At 35.3% G+C, this 15,371-nt stretch overlaps 2 protein-coding genes across 2 annotated transcripts; one reads left to right on the top strand and one right to left on the bottom strand.

The window, feature by feature from the left end:
* Positions 1 to 252: 252 nt before the first annotated feature.
* Positions 253 to 7,795, bottom strand: LOC128242631 (low-density lipoprotein receptor-related protein 4-like). The gene is made up of 7 exons (XM_052959867.1): positions 7,758 to 7,795; positions 5,090 to 5,195; positions 3,812 to 3,937; positions 2,810 to 2,920; positions 1,767 to 1,889; positions 949 to 1,068; positions 253 to 448 (listed from the first exon to the last, which is right to left on the bottom strand). The coding sequence occupies exons 2-7, from the start codon at positions 5,193 to 5,195 to the stop codon at positions 297 to 299; spliced, it is 738 nt and encodes a 245-aa protein (XP_052815827.1). The 5' UTR covers positions 7,758 to 7,795; the 3' UTR covers positions 253 to 296.
* On the top strand, positions 7,641 to 14,257 carry LOC128242626 (uncharacterized). The gene is made up of 2 exons (XM_052959853.1): positions 7,641 to 8,879; positions 11,904 to 14,257. Exon 2 carries the CDS (start codon positions 11,905 to 11,907, stop codon positions 14,164 to 14,166), a length of 2,262 nt encoding a protein of 753 aa, XP_052815813.1. The 5' UTR covers positions 7,641 to 8,879; position 11,904; the 3' UTR covers positions 14,167 to 14,257.
* Positions 14,258 to 15,371: the final 1,114 nt, after the last annotated feature.

Raw genomic sequence — 15,371 nt, forward strand, 5'->3', positions numbered from 1 at the left:
CTCTCAATAATGAATATATCACCCAGTTATACCAAAGCAAAAAAGTGAGCTTAGCTCAATCATTTATTGCACTTGCTCAATACTAATTGCTCTGTATAGTTACAGATCTCGTATGTTTTTTTCTTAGAATTCCACATCAACATACTGTCCGTTTGTTCAATACGAAAGTAAGACAAGAACATAAAATATATTTGAATTTGTTCGAACATTGTTGACTATATAGCATTGATGTTGGCATTGCTTAACAATAAAAGGCTTATGTCATTTTTAATTATTAAAACAACGAGTTTTGATATTTATGGAACGCTGATGCATTTAAGTTCTTCGTCATCTCCATTGGGACAGTCATCATTCGAATCACAAAATTGATCAAGGCCGATACAGACATCTGCGGCTCCTTTTGCTGCTCCACACAAATATTGACCCTTATTACAACGACAACCAGCACCTGCAATGAAAAATAAAAACAAGAGATGTTTGTCAAACATTATGCCCTCCACCCCTGAGCGCCATGTTGTGAGGAATATTTTGAAAATTGAATGGAATATGCTTGAACCGAAATGACAGTTGATTAGTCATTGACTTTGGATGCCTTTGGGGCAGTTTTAAGATTATGACCTTTCAAAGTGTAAGGATAGTAGGTACAGATTTTAGTCATGTTCAGATGGTTACTGCTATTTGCAGATAAAAAAAATTCCACTTAGCCGAAGCGAATAAGTAAATATGGCATAAATTTAAATGACCGATAAATGACCGATATCAGTTGTAACCTTGACCTTTGACTTTATGACCCTAAATGTCAAGTTTGAGGGCCATGGGTGCAGGCATTGTCGAGTAATCACCCAGAAAATCATCTTATTTTTTTACAGTAATGGAATCGCCTACCGAAAAAGTCAGTGGCTATTAATAAATCATACATTGTACATAGTCAAACAAAAGTGTACGAACGGCATGTCTCATCTTCATCCATAGGGCAGTCTTCGTCGCCGTCACAGATCTGTTTGATGTTGATGCATTTCTCCTTTCCCATGCACAGGTATTGACGTTCCCCACACTGGCATTCAGCCGCTGTCAAAGAATATTATACGGAAATTACCGAAAGTATTATCGTTTACATCATGGCATTTTTGAGGAGCTTTAAAATTTTAATTCCGGGCATACATGTACAATTGCAAATCTAAAGCTCATTTGTAGATGGTCTAATAGTAAGTAAAATCAATCTCCACTTCCCGATGAATAAGTTTCTTGTTTTCTATTCTGACACTTAGCATATTCCTGGTAAATAAATTACGTGTATTTTGGTCTGCTACTTTAATAGCATATTTACAAAGAATACTCTGCATGTATTTTTATCTGTTACTTAGCATATTAACGATATATCAATTGCTAGTTGTCTTTTCTTTTAATTAGCATATTTATGATAAATAAATTATTTGTCTTCTGTTCGGTTCTGGTCCTATAGAACTGATAAAAATGAAAATTTGTTATGTCTTTAAATTTCCCACATGCTTTTGTTATTGCAGTTTTAAAATGCTTTAAGTTGTATACGCATGAGCTTGTATAGTACTGAAATTTTTCATATAAATAAATGATAAGTGCAACAAGGGCAACACCCACTAGCAACTGTTGAAATAGTATGATCTCATATGGCATCGAAGACTTTGAGCAGGACATTTAAAACCCACTTAAGTGTATGTGTAGTTTATGTGTAGTTAGAACTGCCTTCAGCTGAGGTTAAGTCACTTTTATAACCAAATATAACGTACGGCAATTGTTCTCGTCGTCGCAAGCCGGACAGTCGTTATTGCCGTCACAGAGTTGCTTCTTCGATACACAAGTCTTCATGTCCTTGCACAAATAGTGATTTTCGGGACAGAAGCAGCCTGCAGCTATATAAAAGGAAAATTGTCTTGAAAATTTTCACCGAGAAATATTGACGATGGTGAATTTATTATATTCAATGAAAGGGAATACCCCCTAAGTTAACGTGTAATGTTCCATTAGATGACATTGTTTTAGAAGTAACAAATAAAGCAAAAATCATATAGGTATCTTCCATGGCCGAGAGTGTAAAATAGGTTCATTCCGACCAGAGCGTAGGGTGTTTTGCGGAAACGAGGTTTACCGAGTTTCCGCAAAACACCTTGCGCGAGAGTCGGGATGAACCTATCTTACACGAGCGGCTATGGTAAATGCTTTTTCTACCACCTCAGTTAAACAAAATGTAAAGCAAAAATGTATTTTTTGCTGGAACTTTGTGCTTAGTGAAAATAATTGCGTATGGATATGCGATAATTCGTGGTTGTCATGGATATGCGCGCAGTGATTCAGATTATGATAATAGTCAAATCGGTCTTTAAATACTTCTAAGAAGAGTGAAGCATTATTTCTTGAAAGGTGCGTGAAAACCGTTTTATAGTGACATTTGAAGCGAGAAATAATTAATTATTGTTCCAAATGTTGCCACAAGACAGGATTTCCATGATGCTACAGACGACAGTCTTCAACAAGGGAGGTAATTACAATGTGGTGACCATTAAAAAGGAGTTCCATACGGGCATTTTATCTTCGCCTGTGGGCAAGATAAGAATTTCTAGCATGGTTAAAAAAAAATTTGGATCTACTTATCTGAGGTGGGGGAAAGTGTATTCTTGAATGACGTAACGTGACTTTGCTCATTATCACGTGATTTGTGTGATGGCATTAAACATTGTTAGACAAGGGAAGTAACCGCTGTGTTGAAGTAGATGAGAATAGTATCGGATACATGTTGAAATATAAATATACAATATATCAATTCATTACGTACGACAGTGCATCTCATCGTCCATGCCGCCACAGTCTGGACTTCCATCACACAGCCGGCCGCAATGTTTCCTGTCCTGGCAATTGATCATTCCCATCTTGGCGCACTGGGGAGCTGCAACCAAATGTACGAAAACATGAACAAAACTTTAAAGTGAAACTCTTATTCAAAATCAGTACAACAGACATCAGTTTTGAGTGATAAACCTTTAACTACTTACTGAATAATGCATTTATGGAAAATATTAATTACTGATAACAAGATTGTAACCGTGTATTTAATAGCAGAAAGCGCAAAATTATTAAATGATTGGTGAATGCTTGAAGATTTACTGTGGTCTTCTATAGTCTCATAAGGTAGAAATAGCGTCTTTTATGCACATTTCTTTCAAATTAAGCTCGGTATCCTTCATTAGAACCATTGTTTTGGACATGTATTCATCTTCTTCTTTTTAACATTAAAACAATATTATTAATTGTGGTAAATCTTATCTGGGAGTAAGAGTGCATCTTTAAGCTGAACCCATTTCGTGTTCAACCCTTCGAATTACAGAAAACAATAGTTTTACGAGTAGCGCTATCACGACCGACGATAATTTTCTATGAACACATTTTCTATTTCACTGTTTCTTATCTAAAATATATATAAATTTGATATTTCGCACTGATATTAACCAAAGCCCGTCTGTTCTATATCAAACGTTAGCACGCACAGGATTTGGTGAATATCAAGGACAGCATTTCCCAAAACCAATCGTTTATTATTCACGCGTTTTATTGTGGTGGAATACAATTTATTTCTTCGGTTCAAATGAAGAATATACTAACAAAAAACGTCAATTTAAATGTAAGGTCATATTGAATTCCCACCGTTATTACAATTTATAAATAGTTCACTCGTGGACACTCATTGTTTTTAAAGTTTTGTCGGCAACATTGAAACTGGTTAGCGTAGAATCGCATGACGAATTAATCAGTTGAACTATTTAAATAAAGTAAAACGTACGACAGTTCCTTTCGTCAGCTCCGTTACTGCAGTCCATCATGCCATCACATACTTCATGTTTGTTCAGACACTCGGGTTGGTCATGTGAGTATTTACAGAAGAATTGTCCAACACAGGCAGCTACTTCTGAAAACAATATATATATATATATATCCTTGTTCAGTTCAAATAAACAAACAATCTGTATGACGTGATTATAATGTCATACATAAAAGACTGTCTAGTGATTGAATTGTGTTCTTGTCTAACAGCTCATAATGCGATTTTGCAAGAAATTAAGAGTTAATATTATGATTTTTGGCGAATCAAATAGTGCTATTTATAGCTTCATTTTAATTGGCCGGATTGTGTGAAACCAGTTTAAACTTTTCATGTAAATATACGTTGTGTGTGTATACGCTCAACGTTGATACGTACTAAAAGTCGCCGGGTGCGGAAATCGAGTTTCGTTGTTGTGTGACAAGTTACACATGTTGCACCTGATTCGTAATTGACTAAGTGTATTTGTGAAAAGCAAAGAAACGATCAGCTAATGCTCCAAAACTTTTAAATGTTGAGTTCATTCGCAAACGGTTGCGTACAAAGTATGAAAATTGAAACTTAAATATATGGAGCTGAACTGTATGAGACTCAGATCGTTGGATACCCTCGATTAGACAATAGCTACCTCCAGCCGGCCAATCATAGGCCTGCAAAAGTGTTTGATAAATCTCACACACAACTGTTTTTCTGTCGGATATTTCAACTGGTAAAAATCGTGCACCTACTTATGTTACAAGGATGTTCTTAATACTGCAGAAATGTTTGTTTCCTGTGCTTTCCTGACTTTTTTCTCATACAAATGTATGGTATCGGACTGAGAAACAAGCAATACACTTCCTGTTGTCTAAGTCGGATAGATCACGAGTAGCCGTTTGATATGGAATTATCAACTCGTTACGCTCCCTGAAAAATTCCATATCAAACGGCTACTCGTGATCTATCCTATACGTATTTACGCACGGCTTAAACATGTGTGCAATGATAACGTAAATTGTTCCCCGGGTTCGACGATATGAGGGCCCAGAAGCCAATTGTAAGATATACAACAGTTATATAGACATGTTATATTTTAACAAAATAATTAATTAATAACAAGTATTGGAAAACCATTGAACAATAAATTTTCAATTTGGCTATTTTTGATATAAACATAACCAGTTTAATACAAATGGCTGCGGCTTTTTGATACGAAATTTCCAAAAGTCGTCATATTCATAGAAATGCAAAAAACCTTACTGTTGTGGTAAACTTGAGGGTAATAATATCTCGGAAACTTTTCTGGGTAAAGTCCCAAGCAAACATTGACCACTGTCACCAAAACGACAACCGTCACCAAACCCATCTGAAAAAACCCTTGTCATCATCATCATTATCATCATCATCATCCATCATCATCATCATCATCATCATCATCATCATCATCATCATCATCATCATTGCCATCGTCATCGTCGACGTCACCACCACCATCATCATCATCATCATCATCATCATCATCATCATCATCTGATCAACATCATCATCATATCATCAGACATCAGATAATTGTTTACCCATCATGTTATTAGTAGACAGTCATCGTTGGTAAGTAAAATTAAAGTTACTTTAATAATCAAATTAATTCTATCAGTAAGAATATTTTGAAAATATGATTATTTTATTCCTTTTATTTTCAATAAAATACCCAACATTGCGTTAATTTCTTGTCACGGAAATATATTTCCAATTTGAAAAAAGAAACACTTAGAGACGGTTTCTTAAAGTTGTTGATTAAATTAATAATAATCTTATTTGCACATTTCAATATTTCAGTTACCTTGCAGCAAATGGTGCAGAATGCAAATGTGCAACCGTATATATTGTGTTAACACAATATTGTGGTCGTGACAAAACTGCATTGTATAATGCATTTAACGACGATGAATGAACAAATAACACAAAGGTTACAAATGTACATGTTACTTGTATTTGTCTTAGTGGAATGATACCAACAAAAGCTATCAGTGGGTGTATACCACGTGATAAATTGCGTCATCAGTGTGTGTATACCACGTGATAAATTGCGTCATCAGTGTGTGTATACCACGTGATAAATTGCGTCATAAATGCTACGTCGGAAGGCAATATTTTGATTTGAAAAAAGACTTTAAACAAAAATATTTTTTTTATTTCTTCACCATTTTAAATTAAAGACAGCACAGTCTTTGCCGTTTATGGAACCCCGCCTTCTGTCTTTTATCAGAGTTTGATTGAGAGTTTAGTTTCTTAAAAACTTTTCACAATACGGCCGTCTGATGGAGCACTGTCAAAACATTATTTTGGAAACAGGTTTGTCGAAGTGTTTGATGAAACTAATCAGCTTATCACATTTTGGTAATAAAACAAATGCGGGGCTCTTTAAGCGGCATAGACTGCCCTTTATTTTATTTAAAATGGTTTTGTAAAAGAAAAGTTATCTTTGATTTAAGTCTTCATATGAATCAAAATGATGACTTCCGACGTAACAAATATGACGTAATTTATCACGTGGTATACACACACTGGCTATCGTAATGCTTCGATAAGGTCGGTGATCTTACGATTGATAAACATCCGGTGCCGAACATGATGATAATTAATGAACATGTTGGGGTTTTTAATCTACTTAATGGGTTATTGGTTGTCTGATCTCATGTAAATTTCATTCGGAGCTCCTCGGCCATTTTTATCGAAAACAACCTCGGATGTATATGGACACGTTGCATGGTCAGTAATCAGTATGTTTAAGTCCGCTGCAAGTAGATCGCGTAGTAATTTCATTTAGCAGTTAAACTGAATGACTGAACTCTTGGGAGTCTTAATTATGTTTGCAATAATACACTTCACTGGCATTTAATTTAAACTTAGATCAATAAACACAAGCCGAAACACTACATTTAATTAATAATATAATTAAAAAAATTACGAACTACTTTTACTGATTCATCGGCATACATCCGAGGTTGTTTTCGAGAAAAATGGCCGAGGAGTTCCGAATGATTAATTATTATTATATGTGAGTCTGTCAGGCGGTCCTGTTGGCGTAGGCAGACGCCTGTAATAACATTTATTTAAAAGCTATGGGCCTGCACGGCTGTGGTTTTCCTTGTTGTCATTCAGTGTGTCACGTTTGATTACCAAACATATTTCTTTATATCGACAAAAGTTGATTTATAAATTCTAAGTTATCAATGACGGACGATCAGACGTTGCAGTTGCCACTTCCTCACCTGAGGCCTTTTTTATTTGATTCTATGTTTTACGAACACCGCCGCTCAAAAAAAACTCATTTTTGAAATAAAAATAAAATTGTGATTTCGTTTTTTTTATTTCCGCCGATGAAATTTTATCGCGGCAAATCATTAAAAGCAGAGGACATCGCAATAGTTGTAAAAACATTGGTGTAAACATCTCTGAAAAAGTTTAAGCCAATGAAAACATTCATCGGATTTGCAGGCTGGTGCTAAAAACCTGGTATCCGGTACCTGGTATCCCCCGGTATCCGGTATCACTTTCTGATACCGAATTATGTTAATATCAGGGTTAATATCAGATGATAAATTCAAGTATCCACGGTCCGTTATTAATTGCTTTTTGACAACCAATACATACTTTAAATAACACAGTATCAACATAATCCGGTATCATAAACTGTGATAACGGCTTTTCTCGATATCGATACCTGGTACCGGGTTTTAGCTCACCCGGATAATACTTTGCGGCAGAGTGACTTCCGGGTAATAACAGTGATAAATATTGACTAATTATCGTTCCAGGTTTTTTATTATTTATTCATTTTTATTAGATTTGTCATTTAAATGAGTTTATATTACATTATTGTGATATAATTTGAATGTCATGAGATATAAATCGCTTGACTGTTTACCTGGACAGTTTAGTTCTGGTGGGTGGGGTAGATGGTTCAGAAAAGACTGCGGTTACTATTCTTATTGGAGTATTATTAATAACAAAAAATATCTATTCTAAAACCTTTGTTTTGAAAATTAACACAAATAATACATTAAGCTGTTTTACTATCTGACATGTAATTATGATAATCTATAATGAGGAATCTGTATCATTGTTGTGATCTGGGAACCAGTCACATTATTCATTTATGATAACCAGTCTAATAGAAGCTGATGTAGGGAACCAGCTAGCAGGAAAAACAGACAGACTTTGACTGACCACGACTGAGACCTGACGGACTTATTACTTCTGACGATCATCTTATATCCATCATCATCCTATACGTAGATTCGACGCTAGTGCTCATCTTTATCAGGTATGTTTGTATGGATATTAGTTATTATGTCGGGATCACAATAATGGCGCTGCGACTTAAACTGGTACATTTTACCTGCGTTTAAATTGTTGCCAAAAAGTCTCAATTTTGTGGTTGGCAGCCATCTTGAATATTTGTGTTTCAAGATTTTCAAATCATTATATTGCAATTATTTCTCAATGACATGTTGAGAATACATTGGATTTATGTCATATTTATGAATTGCAATTGATTTGGACCAACTTTTGATATTTTGGTCAGTTATTTCAGGATTTAATATTCTGAATCTGTTACTTTCACTTTCACTTTGAAATTTATCGGAACAGACTTCCGTTTTATTTTCAAATTGTAATATTGCAATAACTGTTCAGTCTAATGCTGAGATTACATTGAATTATTGAGTTGTGTATGACATGTAATTGAAATAGTCCAATTGTTGGCCTTCTATATCAGAATTCTGAATTTTGATATTTTGAAATTTGCCGGGAGATTTTTCCGTTGAAATTTCTATTTCGTTTCTATTTGTATTGCCATGTTGAATGTTTATTGACAGATTTTGATGCATGTCTTGTAGAATTAGTGCGTATTTCATGCATATTACATTCCGACGTTAACCGGAAGTGACGTTTCGTTGACCGGAAGTGGCTTGTTCATCGCCATAAGTTGAGGAATATTCAGCTCTCCTACACCTGAGGGCGCCAGTTCCTGACTTTTGACGGTGAAGTAAGTTAGAAGTTCTGAACTAACATCACATCCAAATTGTTGGATATTGGCTGTCTGACAAATTTGAAATAATTGTCGGTGAATACTACTGTGTCAAAAAAATAAATAAAAAAAAATAAAAAATTCAACTATTGGATATAATAATTGTCACTAAATACTACTGTGTCAAAACAACGACAACAGTGTTTGGAAAAGCTATACTAAATTATTGATAATTTTGTGATATAAATATAGATTAAAGAATGAATTACCAAGAATTTGGTATATGTATTCTGTAGACAAATATTGCAAGGTGGGGAGAAAGAGTTTGACAGAGTGCTAGTTATTTACAACAATTATTTGGTAATAGTCATAATGGATGAATAGAATTAATTAACAGTTTAACCATAAAAGAAATTTTTTCAAGAAGAAGTGGATTGTTCCTAAGTTCTTAGGAAACACGTAGGTATTTTGAAATTGTGATTCTATAACGATAATAAATATAAGTAGTCAAACTGAATTATGTTGTATTCTTTGAGAAAATAAAATCATAAAAAGGGTGTTAACTTGTGCAATCATTAATATTTCCAATATTTTGGAACTTTATTAATGAAAACTAATAAAGGTACTTTATCTGCTTCTGGGAATAAGAATTTATTCCAAGAATTTGGATTTTCACCTTAAAAACAGCATCTGATTTAAGTTTGCTATCCGTTACAAGCGTATCTATAATAAAGATTCCAAATAATTTGGAAAGTAATGAGATGAAATGAAAATAGCCAAAGGTTTAAATACAACTAAGAATTTTAGAATAAGGTTTAATTTGGTGAAAAGGGGGAGATGTTTAGGGTTGTATTAAATTAGAGAACTATGAATGAAGCAAGTGAAAAAGTAAGGGAGGCACAAAAGTTCAAAGCCACAAAGTTCTAATAATTAAACTGTAGGAAACGCATCAAGGGACTCATGGCATATTCAGTTCCTCTTGTTGGTACATTACCACTAGTGTATCCATCAATGCAACCAACATGTGCGTACCAATCCCATCTACCATTTCAACCACCCAATCCATATCAAATGGGTTCATTTCCGACTATGATGCCGCCTTTGATGTATCCATATCCCATGAATCCATACATGATGCACCCACAAATGCAACAAGGTCTGGGAATAAATGGCATGTGCCCAGGTTACATGGGTTATCAGCCAGGGTACCAATGTGTACCAAATGCTGGTTTCATGAATGGGGTTAGGAATAATGAACCTAATAATTTGAGCAGTGTACATGAGCAAATACCTCAAAGTAAAATTCAGAACCCGATTTCGGGTACGTTAAGGGATAGTGGAGAAAGTATTGGGGTTATGAATTATGAACCTAATAACTTAAGCAGTGTTCATGGGGAAATACTTCAGAGTAAAATTCAGAACCCGATTTCGGGTATGTTAAGGGGTAGTGGAGAAAGTACTTGTATAAGTGATGCCCAGGGTAGATTGGACGATTTAGATAGAGGGCCCCACTATGACAATTATGGTAGATGTTGGGAGAGAGAAAGTAACTCCCAAACAACAAATGGTAATGTCCGGGAAAGAAGGTCCCAATTTGATGATTTGGGTAGTTCTGGGGATAGAGAAAGTAACTCCCGACCAACAAATGGCAATGTCCGGGAAAGAAGGTCCCAATTTGATGATTTGGATAGTTCTGGGGCTGTAGAGAGTGACTCCCGACCCACACATGGTAATGTTCGGGAAAGAAGGTCCCAGATTGATGATTTGGTTAGTTCTGGGGCTAGAGGAAGTGACTCCCAAATAACAAAGGGTAATATCTGGGAAAGAGGGTCCCAATGTGATGAATTGGGTAGATTAGGAGCTGGTGAAAGTAAATTCCGACTTTCGGAGAGAAATGGCCTGGACACAAAGTCCACGGGAGACAAACTATCACATCAGTTTAGGTACAAGGAAATAACCCAAGACCAAACATGTGATGAACGTGCCATAAGAGAGAGGCCAGCTACTGTGGCACAAGTAATGGACAAATTTACTTGCTTGTGCCGAGGGTCTAAACCCATAAAGAAGGTGTCAGCAGAGAAAAGTGTAGCTGCGGTCGCTCAAATGTCCCAAAGTAAGATGCTTGAAATCTCAAACATATCCAGACATATTGGACTAGATTATTTGAACTGGGAGAGAGTAAACTCAAAGGTACTGATGTTACGCTCAATTCCAGCAAGTAAGCGATGTTTTCAATATGCACGAATGGGGCATTTCCAATCAGATTGTCCTGAACATCATCAGGTTAGGGTTAAAATAAAGTTGCAAGGAAAGCTTATGACATGAAAGCTAGAAAGAGTAGTTGGTAGTAGTTTTTATCTCGAGTGCAATATCGATATTTCATGAATACAACACAACAGTTCAGATCAATGTTTTATCAACAGTATATGTTTTAATAACAATGTCCAACAAATAAACACATACAGTATACCAATTCAAGAGAAACACTATCAACAGTACATGTTTTCTCAACACTAAATGCCCAACAAATAAAAGCATATAAACCACTTCTAGAGCAATACTTTATTCAAAACATTCACCCATAATAAATGTCTAAATTAATAAAAAGGGGGAGAACTGTAAAGAATAACATTAAACAAATCAAAGCACTGAAAGCACTTATAATTAGTTCAAGATTACCAAGCATGATATAAAGAATCATGATAAATTATTATACAGAAAGTTTATTATAACTAGAATATATATTGCTGAAGACGCTATTGATAACGCTATATGCTTAAAAGCGAAGTGTTTTGAGTTGCAATTAGTTGTTCAGAATTATTCAAAATAAAAACCTGAAGATGTTTAATATTTATATGACTTCATCACAAACAGAGATTAAATGTAGGATACACTATGATGAATGTAAGGATATGTTTTTATGAGCGATGTGTGAATGATAGAGGAGAGGAGAGGGTGACGTTTGAGTATGTATGATTGTACGGCTTGCGAGAAGGAGAATAAGGGCATCTCAGGATAATGGAATTTGATTTAACTTTACAGGATGACAGATTCCGAGTCTTTGGAAGGGAGCCCAAAAAGGTCATGGAAAGAAACAGAACGGATAATTCCAATTAATCCCGATGATATTGTACGGGAAATGGAAACCTTATGTTCTCGCAAAGTACAGATGCCATCTGCCAAATTATTGATCTTTCAATTAGGTTTGGTCAAGGACCAAGAAAAGATTAATAGGATTGTTACATATCAATGTCAGATTGCACAGAGTCGTAGAAATTTTAAGTTCATCCGTGAGGCCAAAAGCTATGCAGATAATATTCTAACGACCGAATGTTTAAAATCATTGGAATCAATTTGGGGAAAGAGTAACCAACCTATTAAAAAGGGAAACTCCTGTTTATCAACAGACACTGGTAATGACGTTTTTTCTAGTAGGGATATTCGCTTTTTGGGAAATACTGTTAAAAGTGAACCGGTGGGCTCTTTAAGTGTTGACTCTATTGTTACCCCAGATGAAGTTATCCCAAATCTTTTGGGTGATGAAGATGATATGGCAAATGACTCACTATTGAATTTAGAACCCAAAGACTTGGGTGGAAATCATACAACTGAATCAATTTCAAATGACTCACTTTTGGATTTAGAACCCAAAGACCTGGGTGGAATACATACAACTGAATCAAATTTAGATTTGGAACCCAATCTGTTGGGCGGTGACGAAAGAGTGGAGACTGAAATTAATACATCTGTTCCCATTTTGGATCTGGAACCCCAATTTTTGGGTGAAGAGGAGATGGTGGAAACTGAAATTAAAGACTCTATTGACATCTATTCTAGTCAAATTAATGAGACAATACTACCTGTGAAATTAGAATCCAATATATTGGATGAAACTATGGAGGTTGACATGAATAACAATATAAACTCAAACTCAAATGTAATAGTAATCTCAGATGATGAAACCAGTCAAGATCCACAACTTCTAAGAGATAGGACATTAAGACAGAGAGGACCCAATACTTCAGTTCCAAACAAAGGGTCAAAGGTGCGTATCAATGACCAATCGTGTCCACTGTCTTGTGGGGCTTTCAGAAATCTCCGTCAACACGTTGAATATCATCATCTTCCAAAACAATTTCATCAAGAGAACATGAACAATTCCCAAATGCATGATTTTAGGCTTGAAAGTTTGTTTTGGCTCGCGGAGAAAATTGTTAGCAAACGTAGTATTGTCAAACTTTATCATTATTGTCAAAAAACAATTTGGATTTCTAGGAATGTTCCTATTACAGATGAAGTAAAGGAGTGGTTGGAATTATGGAAAGAACTTGAAAATTGGGATTGTCCCAAACATTTCCAGTTTAACCCAATTAATTCTTGGGCACTGGTTGGACATTGGAGGATCCTTTTAGAACTTATCCAAACTCTGTCAGTTGAAGATAGGCATCATTTTCGTAGAAACATGCCAGACACTCTGGAAGTTACTCTAACTGAAGGAAAAAGAACAGTGCATTCTACAAACACAGACGACGCTGCAGTCCAACTTTCTACTCGTTCGTCTACAGTACAACCAATTTCTATAAACACTTCAACAGCACCTGTTCAACAAGTCAGTTCAGTGCCAACAAATTCTGAAGCCATGGACAACAATTTTTCTGTTCAACAAGAGATTCCAGTGCCAACCAAACCTAAAGCCATGGATAGTCATTTTCATTTAGACCGCTCACTGTTCAAACTAAATTTAAACAAGTTCAGCTCTACCCAAGATTTGATAAATATGTCTGTGGGTTCAATTCCAAGAATTGAAGTGGAAGTAGTAGGTGGAATAGCCATTTTTTGCGATCCCAAACACTTTTTGGGAGATTATACAAATCTTGGGCATGGTTTTTCAGCCTCTGTAGGAATACATCCACGGAACGTTTCATCCATTGACAGTTTACCGTCAATTTTTTGTAAGTTAGATCAACAATTAAAACTTGCCAATGTTGTGGCTTTGGGTGAAGTAGGATTGGATCATACGGAACCAGAGGAGAAGTGGGAGAACCAAGAGAAGATGTTGGTAGAGGTTTTAAGTTTGGTCTCAATCCGGACTCCCGTGATTCTACATATAAGAGATCAAAGGGACAAAGAACCTGGAGAATTATACCGAAGATGTTTAAATCTCATCAAAACTAGTGGGAACACTGCCAGAAATCAACCTTTTCATTTACATTGCTTTACTGGTACAACTGAGACCATGAGAAGCTGGCTGTCTGAATTTCCCAATACTTATTTTTGGGTTTACTGGAATGGTCTGGTTCTTTGACAATTATCAGCAAGCAGCACTGCAGAAAGTACCACAGAATCGGTTATTAATTGAAACGGATTCTCCATATCTGAAAATGTCAAAAGCTGCAAGTATGAACAATCCCAAATGCATTGGGGATGTAGCTGCTGAAATAGCCAAATGTAGGAACTCGACCGTAAAAGACATATGTAGCATGACTATTGAAAATACCAGACGTTTATACAAATTATAAACGACAAGGAGATTGGAAGACAGATAATAAGCCATAACTCAGATTCGTTAAATAACATTCAATTTCTTTGTACTATAACCCAATGGTTGGGTCAAACTTTTACATTTTATTTGCATATAGCTCAATATGTGTATGGGCAGTTATGCATGGTAATTAGTACTCAATATTATGGGATAACCCAATGGCTGGGTAATTTTCAAGTGAGTAATACTCAGTTGACATTCATTTATATATATATATGTAGATATTTGTAAATATTAAACATTTCATTTAATGGGGTATGATCCAATGGTTGGGTGTTTTTAAGTGATCTTTTTAATGAGAATTTGGGAAGTTTTCACAAATAATAATTTCCCAATTGGTTGGGTATATTTTAGCTTGTCAAATTGACATAAGGCTTATTTACTATTTTCATATATCTAGATAGATAATGAAACATCTTAAAAAATAGAAGGGGGAGGTGTGTTGTGATCTGGGAACCAGTCACATTATTCATTTATGATAACCAGTCTAATAGAAGCTGATGTAGGGAACCAGCTAGCAGGAAACAGACAGACTTTGACTGACCACGACTGAGACCTGACGGACTTATTACTTCTGACGATCATCTTATATCCATCATCATCCTATACGTAGATTCGACGCTAGTGCTCATCTTTATCAGGTATGTTTGTATGGATATTAGTTATTATGTCGGGATCACAATAGTATATTACCAGGTACAGTATAACTATTTAATAGTCTTATGAATGAACATATATAAATCATCATCAATATAAATTATGTTATTTATACTGCTCTGTGTGTAATAATACTATGTAATAAAAATTTTAGATAAATAAGTCTGAAAGTAACTCTTTTTTTTTATAAAAAATATACTTTTAATGTTCCATTCTTTTCTTTACAGATATGATTCAAATATGCTGATGTTATCTACTGAGACCATCACTTTCAATGTAGAACATCACTACAATCGGTTGGGCTGCTAGAT

The sequence above is a fragment of the Mya arenaria genome, chromosome 2 (genome assembly GCF_026914265.1).
Source record: "Mya arenaria isolate MELC-2E11 chromosome 2, ASM2691426v1".
Taxonomy (NCBI): Eukaryota; Metazoa; Mollusca; class Bivalvia; order Myida; family Myidae; genus Mya; species Mya arenaria.